This window comes from Erithacus rubecula, assembly GCF_903797595.1.
Source record: "Erithacus rubecula genome assembly, chromosome: 6".
Lineage (NCBI taxonomy): Eukaryota > Metazoa > Chordata > Aves > Passeriformes > Muscicapidae > Erithacus > Erithacus rubecula.
In genome coordinates, this window is record NC_136688.1 from 13,756,738 (window position 1) to 13,779,296 (window position 22,559).

Sequence of the window (22,559 nt, forward strand, 5' to 3'; positions counted from 1 at the left end):
GCCTTGTTCTCTTCTTGGGTCCCCCCTCCACTAATTAATTTTTTAAAAATTCATTGTCTGAAGTTAGTACCTCAATGAATCAATATACTGGGTGTTCTGATCATAAGAAGACAGACTTCATCAACTAAAAGAGGCATTTCCCACTTTAGCCATCATCCTGCATACCACTTAATGAGGCACCTATATTATGATCAGCAAAACACTTATCTACTCTAATTGATTTGTAAAAAGACCTATATACATATGTAAATATAGTAAGGATGTTTTGTGGTTTTTCACCATCAGTAACCTTGTCAATATACTGGTAATGTAGTGTTTCATTTACAAGTCAACAGAAAAGAATGTGAAGCAAAATTTGCTGCAAAGATCTAAAACAGGTAACAGAAATTGCCTCATGGGAAATGGTAAATACGAAAGGAAAAAGATAAAGAAGTTTGGGACAAGGAAGGAGATATTAATCAGACTACTGTTTCCCCCATGTGAATTAATGAGGGGTTATGATTGTTCTTAAAAAATTTTACACCGACTTGTTGGGTTACTGCAATTTTATCATTCTGCAATGGATTACCATTTCTTTAAGTGAGTGCAGTACTGGAATTTACTTCTATAACTTAATACTAGTTTGACTATAGTGACTCTCACTGGAGTCAGATATGGCAGGTTTAACCAGTTTCAGTCAGTTCCTCATGTTTAAAATTAGGCCAATAGGTTCAATTGTTTATGAACCTGCTGTCAGGCTCTATTTGTAGTCACATCTTTTCAAGATTAAATACAATGATGACTATGCTAAAATATATTATAATGATGACTTATGCTAAAACATATTAGATATATGTCTTATAATCGAATTGCTAGGAGATATAGCCTAGTTTTAATTCTCGTTAATCTCACTTCTTTCCTGGGTAGAGCATTCATGCTTCAATATACAGAGTTCTCTAAAAATTAAAATCTACTCCCAGGCTAACAGATGCTTGGTGACTGACTGAGGAAAAAAGGTATGGAAATAATTGAAGTTTGTATTGCAGTTTGACACAGAGCATCAATAGAGAAATTAGAGTTATTTAAGCACCTTTATGTAAAAATAATCTTTGTTTCACTATTGTCTACAGGTTATGCTCTCAGGAGGGACATGTTTTAATCAATAAAGCCCCAGCATTACCAGGCAGTATGATAAGATTCCAGAGCATCTGCTCTTTTCAAGGTCCATGAGCATATCGCAGAAAGTCTCTGTATGCCTCCACGGACCCTCTCCACTCCTCATCCCCACAGTTTTGGTGCTACTGTGACTTCACAGGATGAAAACTTCTTTCAGCTATCAAGGTGCTCAAAGCAAGGCTGAAGTTAATAGCTCAGACCATACACGCTAACGGTTTTCAGCAAATTGGCATGTTATTATTGCTTAATTTTGGTAAACATTCTTACGGGAAAGTAGTGTCCCAATTGCAGCCCATCTAAAATAAGCTCATTTATGCTAATATCTTTCTCCTTGACACTCAGTAAATTCTTCCTAATGCATTAATTATGACTCCAGATAGACCAATGATTATTTCATGTATGCTAATTAGGAATCATTTTATTCAGTCTGCCACACATATCAGTAAACAAGTGGAATGAATTCCCCATAGGGAGGATAAAAAGACAATTATTTTCCTTCCAATGAAGTTTAGAGAATTTACCCCACAAACAAGACACAATTAGAGAGAAATGAGGACTGAGAAAAATACACTTAGAGGTGTGAGAGACACCAAGAACATGTTCTTTCTCAGTGACAGAATAAAGCAAATTCTTAGCTAAGTTCTTAGCCAAAAATTGATTCTAAGTTAATGAATTTTTACCGTATATGATTAGCAAGTGCAACCACTTTCTACAAAGTAAATAAAAATTACAATCATATTAGTTCCATTGGTGGCAGAAAAAATTGATAATTAAAAATAGTGTAATTTCAGCCCTAGGTTTGAAAGAGATAGAAGGCTGAAGAAAATGGTGTAGTGCATCACTGTCACTCGCACTCACTGAATGTCAAGGTTAAAACATGGTGGATTGAAGTTTTTGCTACTAATACTTGTGATCCTTACAAAATCCCACAGTTCTACAACTGGATCACGTACGTCTCTTGTTCATGACTGCTGTATAACTAATAAGGATATCTCCATAAAAACATAATTTCAGGCTTGAAAACAACCAATGAGAAACATAAAAGGAATGATTAAAAGTAATATCACAGAGTTATATATTGTTAAGCACAAACTCCTAGAACAGCATGACCTAAATGATAAAATACTGTGAGATTAAAGTTAGCAATTTTTTTTTTGCAGGTCAGATGCCTAAATATGTATTTAGGGTTGAACTTGGAGAAAAATTTATTGTGTGTGGATATGACAATTTGTACTTGATCTTTTTCTCTTCATGTCTTACATCAAGTTAATTCTGTAAGTTTACACACTCAGAGCCTAGAGTCCTGCTGAACACATTCTAAAAACATGAATAAATATTATAGAAGACTACAATTTAAATTCAAGTACCAATTTTAATGTGTGAGCCAATCTACAACCAACTTTCGTATTCCAAAATCAGCTGCTTCTGTGTTTGAAGGTTGACTGGTTCATACAGATCTAACAGTAACTTGTAGAAATAGGAAAATATCAAAGTCTAAATGAACAGGCCACGTATGGTTCAGAAACAGATAATAACTCTGAAGGCATCTACTTTTTGGGATGTGTTATTTTTCTATAAACTCTCAATTGTAAGCATAGACCTATATTCAAAAAAAAAAAATAAAAAAAAAAAAAAGAAAGGCAAATGAGAAATTGCTTTTGAGAAATCCACAATAATTCTATCTATGCAGCCTCTGACCACAGAAATGGGATGAACTGCACTGTCTTAAGAGGAACACACGCTATTGCCTGCAAGGAAACAAAGCACAAATTTTTACCTTAATTATTCCAGAGTCTGGGAGTGTTGGGATGAAATCTGGGCCAGTTTCTAGAATCTAAAAAAGTGAATGCCATCCTACAAAGATCCCAAGAAATATCAATCAATCTTTCAAAAAATTAATCCTGTCAGATGTACTTTTGTGGGTTAGCTAGGCTGAAGAAAATGAAGGTACCTTTTCTTGGGCAGATGAATCAAAACTTAAAGTGACTACAAATGAATGTAAAATTGATCTATTCTTAATACTTAAAAATATGTTGGTTCAGGATTTTGTGTTTCACAGCAGTGAGCAGTCCATAAAAGCTTCCAAATTCATCTGTGAATTATTTGTTGGTTTTTGTTTGTTGTTTTGTTGAGTTTTTTTAATTTCTTGTTTTTACTTTTTGGGAATTTGAAGAACACATGATCAAGTGAGACACAGCAAACACAGTCCTGAAGATCTGCCATCAAAAGCAAACTTCCTTGCATGAAATCATCCCTCTACATATATACTACCATCACCATATTATTTTCAAGCTAAGCAACTCCTTACCATAAGGATCAGCAGGCATAAAGAGTTATTCCTAATCAAGTTAAAAAAAGGCTGCACTCTGCTAATTACTCCCTTAGACATTAATGTGAAAAAGTCTAGGATTATTAAAATTAACATCAGTCAGTTTAGACAGAAAATCCTTAACTGTCCAGTTAGATTACTCAGCCATTCAGACTCCATGCAGATAAGGGATATTTACAGGCTGTTTAAACTCTGCTGTAGTTCCAATGAATGCAGAATAGATGAGTTAGAAAAGCAAGCATCTTGGAAAAAAATACCAGAAAATGTAAATTTTAAATTCATTCATGTACTTCTGTGTATGGGAGGCTGATATCTGGTTGAGTGGTTGCTGAAGTTTATGGAAAAGGTAATGAAACATCAGCTGGGAGCTGTTCAAGAGCATTACCCATAACAATCACATTGTAAGCTATTAGCAGTTTTAAATAGATAAATATATTACAGCTAATGGATACGTGTTTACAGCAACACAGCAAGGTTATTTTGCCATTATTTTTTAAAGAGAAGAAATTTAAATACTAAGTTATCTGCTTACTGTGCTATTTAAAAAGGTGACCATTCCCTTGATGTTAATTTAAACAAAGTTATGAAGAGAAAACTTAAACTTTTATACAATGTATTGAAAATTGATTAAATTATAATGATGGTTCCCTTGCTGGTAGTAGAGCAGTAGCATGTCTCACTTGTCTTTCAATAGACTACCTTAATATTCAGATATATCTGTCTCACAAAGCATCAAATGAAATCCCACAGAAATTAAAATTTTTACTGATTTTTAGCAACAGAACTACGGGAAATTTAATTGAACTATTTTTTTTTGTCCTTCACAGAAAATCAAAATCTACAGGAAACCTTCATAATTTTATTTACATCTTCAACAACTGTCTTCTCACTAGAAAATATTTTACATGATTTTGTTTTCTAAATTTTTATTTATTTTTGAAAAAAATATTGTAGCAAAAAGCTCAAGGTGCAAAATCACTTTATTAACACCTATTTAGAGCTACTCTTATTAGTTACTGACTTCATGGGAGGTGGGACATCCCAGTAGGCATTTTCATAATATGGATATGAAACCTGAACCCACATGGTTGATCTTGCAAGCACAATGGCACCTGCTTGGAGGAACAGCATAAGTGTGCAAGATAGGGATAGATTGCAACTAACTCCACTATCCCCTGCAGCATTCCACACCTTTGGGGGTTTTACTATTCACTCAGGTTTGGGTTCTAACATCACAATTAAATATAGTGTGATTAAATCAGCACTTTGCCACATAAAGTGGGTTGGGGACAGGTGGATCTCCTCAGTCAGGCAAGGAAGACAGGAAGCTAACATATTAATAACACCAACTAATAAAAGCTTTTTAGCTTTTATCAGCAACTCTGCTGAAGAGTCAATGTAGTGTAGGTTCCAACACAGGTGGCATTTCCAAACCTGGGACAGAATAGTGCATATCAATGTCTCACAGCTCACTGCTACACATACAAGAACTAATTTTGCTATCAATGTTTTTTTATTAGCAACTGGTTTTGAGTAGCTTTCTACTTTCATTTAAATACAAAGAAGAAACTGATTTCCTGATCAAAATTTGCATTTATAGTCTGACATTCAACCCAGTTACTTTCATATGTTTATGAAAATTCTTGTTCCACTGCTAACATTTTCAAGAAAAGGGTATAATTGTGTTTCTTATACTATTCCAGAGGAAAGAATTTGAAAATGCTTTGCTACATTTCAACCTGCATTTGTTTAAAAGCACAGAATTTGTTTTCAAGCCATTTAGGATTTGATTACTTGTTTATGGGGGTAGAGAAGCAGTGCTGAAGCAGGAACAGGAAGCAGTAAAAGTCAGGCACTTAATTTTCAAATCTGGGAATTATATTCTTTTCCACTGGACACAAAAGTTATCCCCTGGACAAGACTGGCATCAATTATGTGAGAAGTTTTAGAACTTTCATTAAAATGGGTGGTAGTTTTAATTACTTAATACATAATTGTCTCACAGCTAAGCACAGTCATGTTTGTGGAGATGATGTTGGAGGACCAGTGGAGCCAACTAAAATAACTCCCAACACATTTCCTGTACTGAGGTGAGAGGAGGTCCTTCACTAAGGCACCTTCCTGGCACCTTACTTGGAGAGGTCGTGACAGGAACCAAGTCTCTGTTCAGCTTTGATCTTTGGCATTGAAACACCAGCACAAACACACTTTAATTTAAAGTGAGAGGTTGACTCAGAAAAATATCAGATGATCTGTTAGGAGTATCTATGAAAAGAATGTGAATCTTGAGAAAGATCTAGAAACCTCCTCTCTTATGACAGAATCAGTTCAAATGTAAAACCAAAAGATTTTTGATATTCTAAAAATAAATTAGAAATATACACAGGTAACACTGGGAAAAATTCACCTTAGTCATTTGTTAAGTAAGATGTTTGTAATGTGTCAGTTTTGAGCAAAACAGTTTAAATGTAGTCAGAAAGAAAAATCAGGACCTGGAGAATGTAAGGAAAACTTTAGCAAGGCATTGTAAGAAGGATGATCTCTTTATGTTTAGAAGCAGCCAGGAGAAACTAAATACACACATTATTACATCTGCTTACTGTAGTTGAAATAAAATACCTTCTATTGGTGATCACATGATGAGAGATGCATTCTGTCCTGAAGCAGGGTTTCTCTGACACTGAACTGAAATCCATGCTGAGGTTCCCACCTGCAGATGCAATGACACACTGACACACTTGTCTCCTTTCAGCTTACCACATATCAGTCTCAACCTCATAAAATACTAATCATTAGGAATTTTCACATTTCATTAAGTTTATAAAATTCTATTTCATATTTCTTTAAGACCATTTCTACAGATATAATTTTGTTATGTTGCATTTAATGATCAGTTTGGCAAAGTGTCTTTTAAAAAATCTCTTCTTTGGGATATTTTTCTCCCTGGGAGTTGTTTTCCCCATTTATTTTTAGGAGTCAAGGAAATCCTGCTTGACCAGCAAAGCTGACCATTTTTAGTCTCAGTGGAAAAGAGAACAACATTGAAACAAAACTGATGTGATTACTAACCAATATGGTTGAGAATTGAGTTCCATGTATAACAGCAAGAGCATTCAGCAGTCATACAGGAAAAAAACCCCAGAAAAATAAATATTCAGCAAATATAAATATTCTGCATTTTATATAGAGCAAAATCAAAAGCCCACTGATTAGAAAGACTGCAGCAAACTGTAATCAAAGTTTTGATTTGAATTTTTTGCTTCTTTGGCTGTTTCAAAAGCTTCTTGAATCTCTAACATAATATTAGAAAATGTAACAAACGTAAGCTGAATGGGCATCTGAATTTTTGGAACTGCTCTTCACCTTCTCTATTATTATTCCTAGAATTTCAGAGAAATGTATCCAGTTTGAATACATCCTCAGATTACTTAGCAAAAATGCTGTGTTCCTACAAATCACTAAAGTGTACTTGGCTGAACAGAATATCCTTGGGGAGAAGGGGATGTGTGAGTCCTCCTGCTTCCATACAGAATTGAAAACCTGAAAGAAAATTAGCTCAACATATAGAACTAATTCTAATAATTCCTGTCTTTCATGCATGTTAGTTGAGCATTCCCATTGCTCCACACCTGCCTTGATAAACACTACAAAGAATGATTTGAACGAGACAGTGTTGTCATTGGAAAATAATTAGTTTCAATTTGTTGTTAATGATAAAAGAATTGGCGATGGGGGTTTGTCTAAAACTCTGCATCTCTTCTACAATGATTTTTAGTTAGAGCCATTTTTATGATGCTACAAGACTACCATTCCTGATTACATTACTCCTTGTTCATACAGGTATTAATCTTTCATGGATAATGTGGCCTGTTTCTAATGAATGCCTTAAGCCTTAGAATAAAAGCACTCAATTTACGCTCTTTAGAAATAGTGTCTCATTGTAACCACACAGGAGATTGATTAAATACCTTGCTGTACAAATGACTTCGGAAAATTAATGGACCAAATCGAAGTAAAAACCTCTATGTTCCTTTCTTGTAACAAAATAAGGACAACCTAAATGTAAAAATTTCCAAGGAGATTATATAAGCAATCAGCTGTTAACAATGTTTTTCTAAATGAGCCAATGTATCAACATTTTACAGAATTCAGGCTTTATTCAGGCTTCATTGAGAAGAGAAATTATAACAGGGAAATAACAATGGATCTTTCTCTCCTTTTAATAAAGGGTAGTAGTAGAATTTTGGAGGCTATCATAAAACCAGAGAGACATTTTCAAACTGAAAGACAGGAAATTTAGGTTAGATATACAGAAGAAATTCTTTACTGTGAGGGTGGTAAGACTCTGAAACAGGTAGCCCAAAGAAGTTATGGATGCCTCATCTGTTACAACCCACATCTAAGACAGGGTAACTAAGGTTCCTGTTTATAAATCCCTTGATGTGAATTAGAATGAAAGAACACTGAATGACCAGCATATATATGAAAAAGATTTATCTCAAAACTATGTAATTGCAGTGGAAAGAATGCATGTGGCCATTTTGGTTATTTTCTACAGAAGTATAAAAATTCATGAAGAAAATATATAAGGAAAAGAAAAGAAAGTGAAGGAAAGGATAGTGGATAATAGATAGTGGAGAGGAAAGATATCTCTGGATATAGCAACAAGACCTGATCATTGCAATTTTGATGACTGTGGTAGGAGTGATGGTCACAGTCCTGATCTGTTGGGGGTGGGGGTCCACAAAACAAAATGTTCATCGAGTTGTGCACATTCAAGTTGGCACTGTGAATGCCTAGATCTTCCCCCAGGAAGCAGATTCTTCATGTGTGATGCAATGCTATGGGCATGTTCCGATGGAGTTTCTGAAAAGGGTTGTGGGGTGCTTTGACGAAGCTTGGTGGTCCATAGCTCACTCTGGGAATAAGACTGCTGCTGCCCCTACTCCTTGTGACTGCACAGCTGTGTGGTCATCATGCACCTGAACAGGAAAATTGGCTCCAGAGAGGTCCTGTCCTACCTTTGTACAGCTCAGCTTTTCAGACACATCCTGCTCTAACCTGTCTGTTTGAATGGTCATCAGAGTTGGAGGCATAGTGATGCATTAACTCCTTACTGCCCAGCCTTCTACACCATCCCTGTCAGTGTTTGAGGCCAGGCTGAATGGGGTGTTGAGCAAGCCAATCTGGTGGAAGGAATCCCTGCACATGGCAGTGAGGTTGGAACTCACTGATCTTAATGGTCCCTTCAGCTCAAATCATCCTAGAATTCTATGATTCTAAGACTTAGGTGTTTTCAGAACCAGACACGAAAATCAGGAAAACGTAGATCCATTGCTAATTCCTACCTCAAATAGCTGGATGTGGGTTTCCAGACTGGCATCAACATCAGCTTCTGAGCTTTCTTCTGCATGTTTATAAGTGCCTAAATATGCACACGGGGAGATCATTTCACACTGCTCGCTAACAAGAAAAGGCACATTACACCTTACTGGAAGGATACAGGAAAAACCCATCAGGACAACAACCTAGTTCTACCTCACTTCTTTATGGAGAATGCCTTTACATTATGTATTTTGGGGAGCAAAAATATGTCTTGTATTTATTTAGTATGTGGTGCAATAGAGTTCCCACAGATCCCCTGATGATGCTGGGCTGGAGCTAATAACTAAAAATCTTCAGACAGAACTGTCAGTAAAGTAAGTTTCTTGCAGAGAAAAGACTTCCATTAATTTGGAAGTATGTCTTAGATCATTTTTCTCTGTGCTCTTACATGCCTACATCTGAGAATAAATCGATACGCTGACAGTCAAAAATGATGCAATTAAAAGAGTGGAATTTAAGTTCCTGCCAGTATCACGTGAAACTGCACCAGAAGAGTCTGAAGTTTAAGAACAAAAGACATAAAAAGAAGTGACAGCAATACACTCTGAAGCAGGTGTATTTAAATGAGTGGCCAAAGGGACTGAGGGCTCATGGCAGAACATAGGACATGAAGGATATTTTGCAGAAGATAAACCTGGAAGACATGCTCACAGCCTTTCTAGAGTATCTGCCTTAAGATATGCCAATTTAGTAAAGGAAGAAAGCTCTAGACAAAAGAGTACAAGTTTGCTATATATACAAGTAAGTACGAGTGTTTTTTCCACAAACAGGAGAAGAGAGCATCACATTAAACCTTAAAGGCCCAGGGTGCACAGGGTCAGCCTGGACAGAGAAGGTAGCTGGCTGACATCTGTACAATATATACCCAGGGAGATGATGAGCACAACAGCATCTGATGTTGTGGAGTTGAGCTGAGTCATCACTACAACTGGCTTCCCCTCTTACTTACCACTTACCATATATATATATATATATTACTATATTCTGTTCCTCTGCTAAAATTAAAAACCAGGCTCCCACTCCCACAATTGAATAGATTGTTGTGCTTAAATTACATCCATTAATTTCAGTATTCCAATCTGCAGAAGTCTCTACACAACAGTTCATTCCAAATTTCATAACAAAACCAAGATACATATCCTGAAGTTTCCCACTATTAAAATATGCTGGCAGAAAATGCAATACTCGGAGTATCCTAACATTGTGTCAAGTAAAAATTGTGAACTTTTCCTTCCTTGAAAGAAAACATTGCTCTGTTTAAAATATTTTCTCCAATAGCCCATCTCTAATGTGAAAATTAATGTGCTCTGCCTGAGAGCCTCTGCAATAATATTGAATGCATTAAAAATTGCTTTTTCTATTCAATAGCGATTACTTGGCTTTTAAAGTATTACATAGCCAGCCACCACTGCATTTTATTGGTTTACATTTTTATTACATTTTACATAACATAAAATTAATTTTCCAATTATTATCAGGTTAGCAAATATTCTAGCTCCTTTGAGAGTCTGAAAAAGCCTTCCTATGCATCAACATAGGAAAAAGTGTAGCAAGGACTTCAAAAGTAGTATTGTGGTAGCTGCCAGAAGTACTTCACTAGTGTGGCACTACTGATGGCTAAGCCTAAAAGCCTCATGATGTGCCAAAGCATCACAACAGTTAAAATAACCATAGAAACTAGTGGTTTTTATCACAATTATTTAAGAAGAAAAATATTTTGCCTAAAATAATAGGCTTTATGGCTTTCCAAAAGGAAATTAAAGAAGTGTTCTTATGATTGTCTTGATTTGATTCTAATTTTTTTATTAGAAAAGATGTGAAGGAATTACCAGCTAGAAGGTGTTGGGAAGAGGAGTAGATCTGTCTCCAAATAATTCCATTAATCTGTCATATTTATAATACAATTCAATCATGAAAAAATTAAGAATAATAAAAATTTTGCAGCTTCAAATGCATCTCCTTATTCCTTTCAAACAAATTAATAATAAAAAAGATCCCCAATGTGAAATTGTGTGGGTCTAAGATCTCTGAGTCATCTTTAATCTGTTGTAATTTACAACTAGACTGATGAATAATCAGCAATTTAGAACTAACAGAAATTTAGATTGATGAAACAAATTTCACAGAGGCATTCCCAGTTTTTACTGGGTTTGTAGAATCATTTTTACAGCCTACAGCTCACACCCCTGTGACCTACATCTATTCCACCAAAGAAGTTCCAGTCTCACGGATCTTTTCATTGATGTGGGGGGCAGTCATCCCCAAGGTGTGGCCTCTTTCTGGTCAGGCAGACAGGGGTCATGCTCTTCTCCTGAGCAGGGGATCTCCAACACCCTGGGCCTTGCCCTGGACAGACGGTCCCCCCTCCCTGCTCGGTCTGACCCTCCTGCCCCAGCCTTGCTCAGTTCGATTCCTGAGCCTCCCATGAGGGACACTCTTCACACAGATCCTGGTTCTGATGTCTTTGATCCACAGCACTGTTTTTCCTGGATTTTAGCCAGGGCTTCCGCAGTGTAAGGGATACGGATAAGCAGGAGGAATGTGTTGAGCTTTCCCTGGCCATCGTTACTGATTTCAGGTAGTCAAGAGGTGCTTTGTTTTCATTTTCCCCACCAACATCCCTCTCTCCACTCCTCCCTGACGCTTCCCCTCAGCACAGCCGAGCCTTTTCCCGCCCTTTTACCTGTCCAGTGCTGGCTCCACCCCCTCACACCCCACAGCTCTGCTGAGAACGTGCTACGCCCACAGTGTTGGCCACACCCACAGCTGGGATGGCTGTGCACCCTCCCCTCTGTAATTAACACCTAGATTCCTCCCTCCTTGCTACTTCACTAATTAACACCCTGGCGGCCAAGATCAGGGGTTTGAAGGAGCTCTGTGTGACACCCTGGTGGCGTGAGGCAGGGCAGAAATGTCCAGTATTTCCCCACCATTCAGGACAGGGATCCTGGGCACTGTGACCCCCCCCCCCCCCAGGAAAGATGCTCCATGCCAGCCGACACCTCGATGAAAGGGAGAGGAGAAAAGCAGGGTCCCATAGACACAGAATCCCTCAAGAGTTCCCCAGTTCTGTGTTCTCCCCACTGCCCCATCCCTTCCACCTAAATTCAATGTTTACAAGACCTCAGGATAAAAATAGAAAAAACCTCCAGAGAGAGTTCCTGGAAGAAAAATCCATCAATGACAAGGAGGATCCTGGGGTAGCTTCTGGAAAATTGGTGCTGTGGGGAACACACCACAGGGTGTCCTAGAATACAGAGGTTGACACTACTGCCTCATGGTATCCTGCATCCTGTCCTCCTTGGGCTCCTGGATCCTCCCTATCACAGGCAAGAATGGTGCAGAATATCCTCCTCAATCAGTACTGGGAAGGTCCCTGCTCCCAGGTGTGGGATGAGAGGAACACAGGTGGCCCTCTAACACTTATCCCACTCATTCTCCCATGCATTGGCGTTGCCCTGGGGTGCTGACCCTCCTTTTTAAGGAGCTCCAAGGGGAGGGAAAATGTCAGCACCCAAAAACATAACCAACATTTGTGGGGAAGGCTAGGAGCATTGATGAGGGAAGGGCTGTTCTTCCAGATGTAAAACTTGGACCTGACTCGATACCAATGCATTCTACTTGAAGTTTTAGGGGAACACCCTCATTGAGTTCAGCCCAACACTCATAATTCCGAGTCATGCTTCCAGACACCATCTGCCACATAAATGTCTCCCACTGCCATCCCCGTGCCAAGGGTCTTGATGCTCATGAATAGGCCTCACTGTCCCCAGGGAGCTTCATCAGAGCAAAGATGAACCAACCCCTGCAAAGGACAAAAAAGCCCAGACCCAGAGAAGGGAAACTACAGAGGGCCCAATCGCAAATCGCAAGGACCAGAGGGAGGAAGGTGCAGAGATGTTGCTCTTATGATACCCAAGGCCATATCCTTTGGCGGCCTTGGAATGAACACCGACTTGATTCCTTTGACGCTGTCCAGCCTCTGTTCCAGGCAGACTCTCCTAGGCATCGCCTTCCCAGTGGAAAACATTGCGTTGTACCAAGGGGCACTGCAAAGTCCTTGAAGAGGGCAAACCCTGCTCAGCAGAAAGAAAACCACTCCTGTTTGATGCACAGCATTCCCAAGCAAACGCAACGCGTGCCACCTCTTGGGAAGAAAGAAACCTCATGGCAGTCCAAAGCAGAGCAGTGGGAGCGCCGTGCGCGCTCCTTGGCAAATGCTGATTTATTTAGAGCAGAGGCACTGCAGAGTTCGGTGAGCCGCTAACAACGAACTCTTCCTGCCCTCCACAGCCAGTTCAGGAGAGCTCCCCAGAGACAGAGGAACCTCAGCTGCCTTTGTCTCTGGAGGATCTGCTCAGGCACGGAGTGCTGGGTGTTTCCACTTGGGAAGGCTGCAGCGTCCTGGGAGCCGTGGCCTTGACACTGCTGGCACCCGCACGCCTCCTCCTGATGTGCCACTGGCTCCAGGGAACGATTCACTGCAGCGGGCTGAGCTCCCGTTCTTACTTCCGGGCCTCTTCCTGCCAGGCTTCCTCCGGCCGCGTGCATCTTCAGCCATGAACCGCCTTGCTGATGCCGGAGGCGGGCGGGGCTCTGACGGCACAAAGGGCCAGAGCGCTGGCGTGAGGCAGGGCTGTGATGTCCTGGCCACCGCACTGTGACATCAGCGCGCTGCCGCTATATAAGAGGGGCCAGCAGCCGCAGCTGCCAGTGCAGTCGCGACGGGACGCGCCGGAGCCATGGGTGACGGTGACGTCCTGCTGCTTGCGCTTGTCCTGCTGCTGGCCACTGTGGCTGCCTGCTGGGCCCTTGGCCACTGGCAACCACGGAGGCGGCAGTCACGGACAGCAAAGCGCAGGAAGCGCCTCGCGGTGCGGCCCAGAGGCTCACGCAGGAAGCCGGGAGCCCCTGTGGCTCGCGGGTCCTGCAGGCCTCGGGCGGGCCCTCGCAAGCGGCCACGCGCTCCCGCCAGCCTCCTGGGCAGCCCCTGCAGCTGCGGCCCCTTGGTGGCCGCGGCCCAGGAGCTGCAGCATCTGATGCTGCTGCTCTGGGATGGCAATGGGACACGTGCGCCGCTCTACTCTGGGATGTGGCGGGCGTTGTGGAAAGAACTGGAGGAGCTGGTGAAGCGGGGCCACCTGCCTCTCTGTGGCTTGTCCAGCTCCTCAGGAAGCCCCCATCCCTTGGAGAGGCCGCCCTCCACGCCTGGGAGAGCCTCAGCCCTAGCAAGGGTGGCACACCAGCGGAGAGCCGCCATCCATGCAAGGGCCTCAGGCTGTCAGAGAGCCTCCATCCTTCCAGGAGCCTCTGCTACCTCTGGCAGCCTCCATCCCGGGCAGAGGCTCAGTGAGACCTGTCAGCCTGCGCCAAGTGCAGAGCCCGTGGACAGGTCTCCCAGCTCCCTTGGACTCACGGGCGCAAGCCAGGCCATTGACGTGGTCAGGGACGGCCCAGAAGTCCAAATGGGAGCCCAGCCCGAGCCAGAGGAGCCTTCGCAGGAGCAGTTGGCGGAGCAGCAAGCGTCCTGCGGCCAGCAGCTGCCAGCCCACAGCTGCCAGGACGCTGCGCCGGTTGTGGAAGCTGGCAACAGCCCCAGCCTGGTGATGGAGACGACCCTCGAGACACCCAGGGATCTCCAGGAAGCTGCCCCAAGACAGCCCTCGAGCAGCACGAAGGCCTCTCGAAGAGCAGGTGAGATGTGCCCAGGAGCTGTTGGAGGCTCCACCGGGGCTCTTGAGGGCCATCCCCAGGCCAGGCCAAGGGCCCCTGAGAGCAGCCTAATCGCCGGCTGCTTCAAATACTCCGGCCTGCTTTGCAGCTGCTCCTGGCACCCCTCTGTGCCAAGCCTCGGGCTGTAGCCCCGGCCGTCCTGGGCAGCAGAGTGCTGGCCACGACGCCGGGGACAACGACGGTGCCGCCCTACCCCGCCGCACCGCGGCTCCTGCAGCCGCCCCTGCGCTCTGTCCCGCCCCAGCTGTGCCGCTGGCCAGCCCGACGGCTGCCAGGAGGCGGTGGCCGCTGCCCGGCGCGCAGCGGGAAGCAGGTGAGAGCAAGGTGGCCAGCGCTGGCCCGGCCCGCCCAACTGGCGGGCACACGGGAGGGGGGCCCCGGGCGCAAGGCTGATGGCTGTCTCTTGACCGCAGGGCAAAAGAAGCAGCTGCAGGAGCTGTACCAGCTGGGCCCGCAGCTGGGCAGCGGCGGCTTCGGCACCGTTTTCGCGGGCACCCGCCTCTCCGATGGAAGCCCGGTGAGTGACCGCGAGGGCCAGGCATGGCAGGAGGGGCGGGGGCGGGCCGGGGAGCAGAGGGGCAGGGCTTGAGCTCAGCCCCACTCTCTCCATGGCTTGCAGGTGGCCATCAAACACGTGGCCCGGGAGAGCGTCCTGCGGTGGGACGAGCTGGTGCGTGAGCGGGGCCAGCGGGACAGGGCGGGCTGGGGCGGGCTGCGGAGGGCAGGGATAAGCCCAGGGCCCCGGCAGTGGCAGGCGGGGAATGGCGGGGGGGGACGGCAGGCGTGGGCTCAGCGTGCGAGCCGGGGCATGGCGGGCCCGGCGATGCCAGCGGCCGGTGGTGCGGCCGGGCAGGGGGCACCTCCCAGGCATCCCCTGGGGCTTGGCATGAAGCCCAAGCACCATGGAGGCTGCTTGGTGGGGGGGTGCACTGGGGCATCCCAGGCAGGGGCCAGCACAGCAGGCGCAGGGCAGCATCAGGCCTGCTGGAGGCATTGTCTCCTCCTCACAGCCCGACGGCACCCGTGTTCCCATGGAAATCGTGCTGATGGAGAAGGTGGGCTCCAGCTGCCCCTCCATCATCCAGCTCCTCGAGTGGTTTGAGCTGCCTGACAGCTTTCTGCTGGTGATGGAGCGTCCGGAGGCATCGCAGGATCTCCTGCAGTTCCTGCAGGAGCAGGAGTTCCTGTGCGAGGAGATGGCGCGCTGGCTTTTCCGCCAGGTGCTGGAGGCCGTGCGGCACTGCACCGCCTGCGGCGTCCTGCACCGGGACATCAAGCCGGAGAACCTCCTCGTGGACCCGGAGAGCGGCGACCTGAAGCTCATTGACTTCGGTTGCGGCACCTTCCTCCAGGAGCGGGCCTTCACACGATTTGCCGGTGAGCCCCCAGTCCGGGCCCTGCTCCCAGTGCCGGGCACTGCACGGCCCCATTCCCTCCCGGGCTGCGGCGTGCACGGCCTTCAGCCGGCTGCCGCAGCCTGGGGCACGGCGTCTGCCCCGTGCCAAAGGGCAGCCGGCAGCCGGCCCTGCCGACAGAGAGGGGTCTGCATAAGTTGGGCCTCGGACCCTCGGCTTGCCCGGCCCGCAAGGCCGTGGGCTGCTCCGCTGGCCTTCTTTGCCTTGCACAAGGGTTTCTTGGCTTTGGCCGCTTGGTTGGTGGATGTGGGGTGGCCTCCGGGGGAAGTCAGGACCGCCGAGGCCACCCCTGCCTCAGCCAGGAGGCCGACTGTGTGCCAGGCTCTGCAAGGCAGCGGCCTGCGCCCGGACAGCGCCGCCTGTCTCCCCTAGGAACACGCGCGTACAGCCCACCCGAGTGGATCGCCCTTGGCTGCTACCACGGCCATTCGGCGACCGTCTGGTCCCTGGGCGTGCTGCTGTACGTCATGGTCTGCGGGAGCCTCCCCTTCTGGGACGACCGTGCCATCGTGTCGGGGCAGCTCTTCTTTGAGCACCAGGTCTCTCCAGGTCGGTATCCGGCCTCAAGAAGGCAGACTGTGGCAGGTGGCGGCGCCCAGCCGCCCGGCGGGGCCCTCACGCGGCTGGGCGGGACGGCCACGCGCCCTCAGGGGCCGGCCGCAGGCGGCGGCCCGTGCCGACGGGCTGGGCGCGGCACGCGTGGCTGAAGGGGGTGGCCGTGTCCCGGCGCGCCGCTGTGCCGCACGGGGCAGAGTGGCTCGGCTCCTGGGGGCACCGGGGGCAGCGGCCGGGCAGGAGCCTTCTGCCCGTGACCGGCGCTTTCTGGCTTCTCTCCCCAGAGTGCGAACATCTGATCCGCTGGTGCTTGTCCAAGCACCCCGTGGACAGGCCAGAGCTGGAGCAGATCTTGTGCCACCCGTGGGTGCGGGGCGGGCGTTTTTGATGCCTCGCCGGAGCCTCTGCAGCAGCGTGTTCCCACGTCCCACGCAGGACCCCAGAATAAAAGACCCTCAAACCCATTGCGGGCTGTCAAGTCTGGTCCTTGTCAGCAGCTTCAGCTAAAGACACCTCTTGGGAAAAGGGACAATGGCACTGCTGCCTTCAGCCTTCTTCAAGCTTTCCATGCCTTTTCTTCAGCATGGTAACTTTGTGTCTTCTAGTACAAGCTGTGCTGCACGTGGGAGGGCCTTTAACAAGCCTGGAAATGCAGCAGTGAAACAGTAGCCGCTTGGGTGTCTCCTGAAGTGATGAAACAAGGGAGGGCTGGCTGAGCATTGCAAGGGCCAGGAGGGTGGCAGGGGCAGAGATGTTGCTCTGCTACCGAAGCTGTGAGAAGAACCAGAAGCACCAAAATGTCATTTCATGTTGAGCCGTGATGAACTCTTCGTCTTTCTTTCCCTCTAATGGGCAGCAGGCAAATGCAGGCCAGGCCTCGTGGCTCATGGCAGAGCCTTCTTCCTCCCCAGAGAACCTCCTCACAGTAAGGGGGGAGCCTCCCCGCCTCCGCGCCCGGGACTCCCCAGTGCAGCCCCCCCAGGGCCAGGCCTCCGCCTGAGCCTCACGTGCCCTGAGACAAGTGGGGATTGGCGGCCCTCCCGGCCACAGCCACAACAAATCCGTCGAGCTTCCCCGCCTCTGACGAGAGGAAAAGGGCCAGCAAAACCTCCGCTCCGGCCACGAGGAGAGCAGACTTCAGGCTGCAAGGTCCCCGGGGAAAATGTTTTTCAAGGTGCTGGGCTCCGTCAGTGCTGGTCCCTTTTGAAACATCACCTCCTAAGGGCACAGGAGCCGGTGATTGCCACATGTCGGAAGCCAAGCAGGTGAGGCACAAGGCTGCCTCGCCTGAACAGCCATCGTCTCTGGGCAAGAGCACGCAAAAGGAAGCTGTGTGCCCCGTGGAATCCAGGTCAGGAGGAGAATACGCAGATGCTTCTTGCCACTGTGGGGAGAAATTCGGTGCGGTGAAGGCCCCACTGGAGATGCAGGCGGCCAGAAATCAAAAGAAGGGGGCACAATAAAAAGAGTGTTTTAAGACACGTTCATGGGAAACAACACATTCATGTAGAAATAACGTTGTCCCCCTCCAGGATGTGGATGGCCACTTGACAGACAGGGACAGAGACACGGTAGGGGTGTCCCACACATTCTTTGCCTTCGTTACATGCTTTCTCTGCTGCTGTCTTCAACACTGGTCCCACCCTTTGACGCCTTAAGTTTTAGCACTCATGTTTTTCAAGTTCTGTGCGGCCTTGATGTATAACTCTGAAATTCATCTAAAGTTCTCTTCACAGCTGAGTTAGACAAAACAGTCCTTTTGCAGCCTGAGAACCAAGGACAGCGTTGCAGCTTCAGGCCCAAAAGTGTCACCAGCGGCAAACTGAAGAAAGCAACCTGGGAGGAAGGAACTTCATAACCTGAAGCTGGAATTGGACAATTAAGCCCAAGAATGGAAATGGACCTAAACTTATCAACGTGTGGAAAGCTGGGACGGGTCGTCCGTCTCGTGTCCGTCTTGGGTAGAGCCACGGCCGGGCTCTCGTACTACCCCAAAGCCGTATCCTTTGGCGGCCTTGGAACGAACACCGACTTGATTCCTTTGACGCTGTCCAGCCTCTGTTCCAGGCAGACTCTCCTAGGCATTGCCTTTCCAGTCCTTCCGGGATTGTTGGGCCCAGCCCTTGCAGTGTTCGTGCAATCCTGATACTGTGGTACTGCTGCACTTTAGGTCATCTTATTAGAATATTTTATTTCTTCCTTCATCTAAAGCAGGACTTTTTCACAAATGTATGAAAAGGGGAAATGCTATAGGAATTATTTCTACTTTCTCTTTTTTTAATGTAGTTTTCAATCCAGGTTGGAATTTTTCATGACTGCTGTATATACACAGGTCGGAATTGACCCAGTCCCTGTGAAAGTTGCAATGAAGCTCTAAAAAAAATCTCTATAGTTTGAAAACTTCCTTTCATCTCTATACTTAAATGAAATACAGCATTGTTTTTTATTACCAAGCACCAATTGCATGGGGCTGAAGAAGTTCTTTAGTGTACATCACCTAACACGCCTTGTCTGAAATGCTGCATCATTATTTTTAAAGTACGTGAAAATAAACATAAAAGGAAAAAAAAAATGGGGGTTAATTATTTTAGAATTACTTCTAGAAGAAATCCTCATGCTGGCATGAAGATTTTGGAAAAATAGTGAGCACTGCTTCTCAGTTTAAAATTATTTAATCACTGTGAAGACAGGAACAAGTTTCACAGAGAGGCATATGCTATGAGCTATACTCACAGGGAGGCTGTGAGTGCTCTATCTCTGGTAATGTTCAAGGTCAGTCAGAACAGGACACTGAGAAACCTGGTCTAATATGAGTGTCCCTGTCTTTGCCAGACCCTTGGAACAAGATGATCTTCCAACCCAAACCATACCATGATTCTATGAATTTGTGGGCTGATGGGCTCAGCAAGTAGAAACATGCCTGTTGCGTGCTGCCTCTGAGTGGGTAGTGAAGGCACATGTTGTCTACACACATGAGCAGCTGAGCTTGCTGCCACAATGACCATATTGATACCAGAATGATTTTTTGCTTTTATGTTTTATATTTTTATGCATTTTAATATATATTCATATATATTAATATTTAAAAATCTATTTTTTATTTTTTGCTGCATATATATTCATAGCTCTTTTGTTGTGTAGTTAATAGTTTCTAGCCAGCCCCAGTACTTCTCCCTACCTTCATGGGTAGAAAGACAAAACACATTCCACGCACTCCAAGCTGGGGTGTCCAAGTTCCCTATCCTATCTTAGTTCTTCCCGGGAGCCTAGGTTGAAACCAGCTCTTTGAGAAATGTTTCACAAGCAAAGTTTAGTTGCCATCCAAATGGAGGGTACAGTAACATGTAGAACCAAAAGGGGGAATGACCTCACTATTTATATCTCTAATTGGGGATTTTTGTCAATTTTGCTAATTTTCTAAACATAAAACTGTATTTACCCCATGTGGGGGTGTATGCATTTTCCATATCTGCTCCTTGGTGGCTGCCAATAAGGACCAGCTTTTATATTACCTCTACAGAATTATTGTCTTGAAAGTGTGTTATTTTATTTCTAGGTCTTTAAGGTATCAATATTTAGTTCACATACAGAGGCTCGGGAGGGCCTGTAACTGAGTAACCATATTCAGACTGAGTAATAAAGAAACATTCCTGGTTGTTCCTGGTTTGTCCCCTCTGTTGGCACAACTACACCTTGCATTTCAGTGCTGTGTCATCTGTGCGCTATGATGATGGATGATGGAGCCCAAAAGTGACCATCCAGTGCTGCTACCAAACTGGAATAGACCTGCCCAGACTCTCTGCACCCCAAAGATTTTCATTTACAGCTCAAAGCATATGGTTCTTCTGGACCCCCAAGGTCTCCTAAGGTCTGCTGTTGAGCACAGGGCTATGCATGGATGTACTTGGAATCTACAGAAGAGCTTTGGGCTGGAACACAGGCTCAGGATGTACTCAGATATAAATCCCACAGACTGCAGAAGCATAAATGAACTCTTCAATAGTATGTGAAAGAAAAACAATCAATCTGAATGTTCAGCAGCTGTTCACAGAATCAAATATCCAGAGAGATCTTGAAGTACAATTTCTGAGAAGATTGTGTGAGGAAAGCACAACATCTACTTGCAAATGCCAGTAAAGCATTCCCATTCATTTGATTATATCTGACTCTAGAAATGTTTCAAGTCTGATGCTCACAGAAGTGGGTCTATTTTTTGTAAGAACAAGAGAAATAATCTGTGTTATTTTTTTCTGTGTTGTACCAAATTATTTTAAAATGGCGTAGCACTTTTTCATTCTTAATTCTGTCTGAATTTTGTTATGCTTTGATTTGTTTTAGCAAAATTAGCTTTGTGATAATACTGAGTATTTTTTGTTTGTTTTATAAAGCCAATTTTAATATACTAATTTTCTTTGGAGCCCTGTAAAATGAATTACTAAACAAATAAAATCTCTCACCTGCTATCTGATCTAGTTTGGAGCTGGCAATGACTGGGTATGACTTTTAGTTTGATGATTTCACTTGCACTACTCTTATCCCTGAGGCACATCAAGATTGTGAGGGGCATACCCTGCTTTTCAGAGTGCCACAGGAAAATGTCCACAGTTGCAGTCTAATGTTGGACCTCAATACTTTATTCTGGATATTCTGGAATAATGTCTGATTTCTCCTGGTACATGGAAGGAACAGCAGATTATGTATAGCTTCTTCATGCCCAGAATGCTCCCAAGTAGTTCAGAGGATAGTTTGACAAAAACTACATGTAACTAGTCTATTTGTTAACATGAGAAATTAGCACTCAAATTCATATATGGCTGTCTGATGTCATGTGATTTGTGTTTGTTACTAATACTGTCTGGTCAACAAATGCCATAAGGCACAGAGAAAAGAAGCCATACAGGTCACTTGAATCAGAATTAGAAACAAATGTAATAGAAAAACCATAAATCCCATTTTTAAGATACAGGAGAACCACCAGACTGGGTTCAGGCAATAAACCAGTGTTTCAGCAGCAGAATTCAAATGGTGAGAATGAGTGTGAGAGGCTCTCACTGATACCTTCCCTTATTCACCCACAAAGTACCAGGGGATCCTCTCAGTTCAGTGTTGGTACTAAGGACAACTTCCTGCCCAGCCTCCTGGAGGGACTTCAGTACACTATCCTAAAAACATAAGCAACCAATCTTCATGACATGCACCTTCCTCCTTGGGAGCAGGAGTAAACCTGCTGCATGAGTAGAGCCTACAAAGGCACATTGCAAGGTGTCAGGAAGGTAGCATGACACAGCCCATTACAGGAGTCATCGCTAATAAACACCAAAACCATAGGTGAACAAGGACCCCAGCCTATGAAACAGATACACAAATGAGTAGCTGAAAAAGAGGCCTAAGCACAGCAGCCATTATGGCCAGAGTCAGGTGTAGAACAACAGCTCAGAGACAGCAGCTGAGTGACTGTCATGCTCAGGGAGCTGCAAATGCCAACCATGCCTGAATGCTGCCACCAAGGGGCAGACAACTAACACATGGACAGAGATACAGCAAGCAAGCGTACAAAACTCGGAGCCATCAAGTGATCAAAACAAAACAAAGAACCCACATTGACCAAAAATCCCCAAACTAAGACCAAAAATAAACAGTGAAGTAAGAGAAGCTGTGGAGTCCATGTTTCATCCTTGCAGGCAGGCTAAATAATAATTGCATGTAAGGTCCTATTTTCTATTATTACCTCATTTGTTGTGAAGGACACATCTCAGATAAAGGGAAGATCCCAGGCCATGATGAGGGGACTTGGCATTCTTGGGCAGATGGCAATGTAGATGCAACTAGAGAGGACAAATGAAAAACCTTCCAAAGAGAAAATGCAATGCTGGGAAAATCCGTGATCAGATTTGAAAATATAGATGAGAAGCTGGATGTTTGCTTCAAAAGCCAGTATGCTGGAAGGACAATGAAGGCACTGAGGACTGAGTGGTTCAGCCACAGAC

At 45.0% G+C, this 22,559-nt stretch overlaps 1 protein-coding gene across 2 annotated transcripts; it reads left to right on the forward strand.

The window, feature by feature from the left end:
• Positions 1-13,445: 13,445 nt before the first annotated feature.
• On the forward strand, positions 13,446-17,052 carry LOC306804020 (uncharacterized protein). 2 transcript variants are annotated; one of them, XM_079310088.1, is made up of 7 exons: positions 13,446-14,563; positions 14,691-14,915; positions 15,016-15,119; positions 15,222-15,272; positions 15,613-15,979; positions 16,390-16,566; positions 16,857-17,052. In XM_079310088.1, the coding sequence occupies exons 1-7, from the start codon at positions 13,612-13,614 to the stop codon at positions 16,958-16,960; spliced, it is 1,980 nt and encodes a 659-aa protein (XP_079166214.1). In that variant the 5' UTR covers positions 13,446-13,611; the 3' UTR covers positions 16,961-17,052. The 2 variants fall into 2 exon arrangements, with proteins under 2 accessions (XP_079166214.1, XP_079166215.1); XM_079310089.1 differs by lacking the exon at positions 15,222-15,272.
• Positions 17,053-22,559: the final 5,507 nt, after the last annotated feature.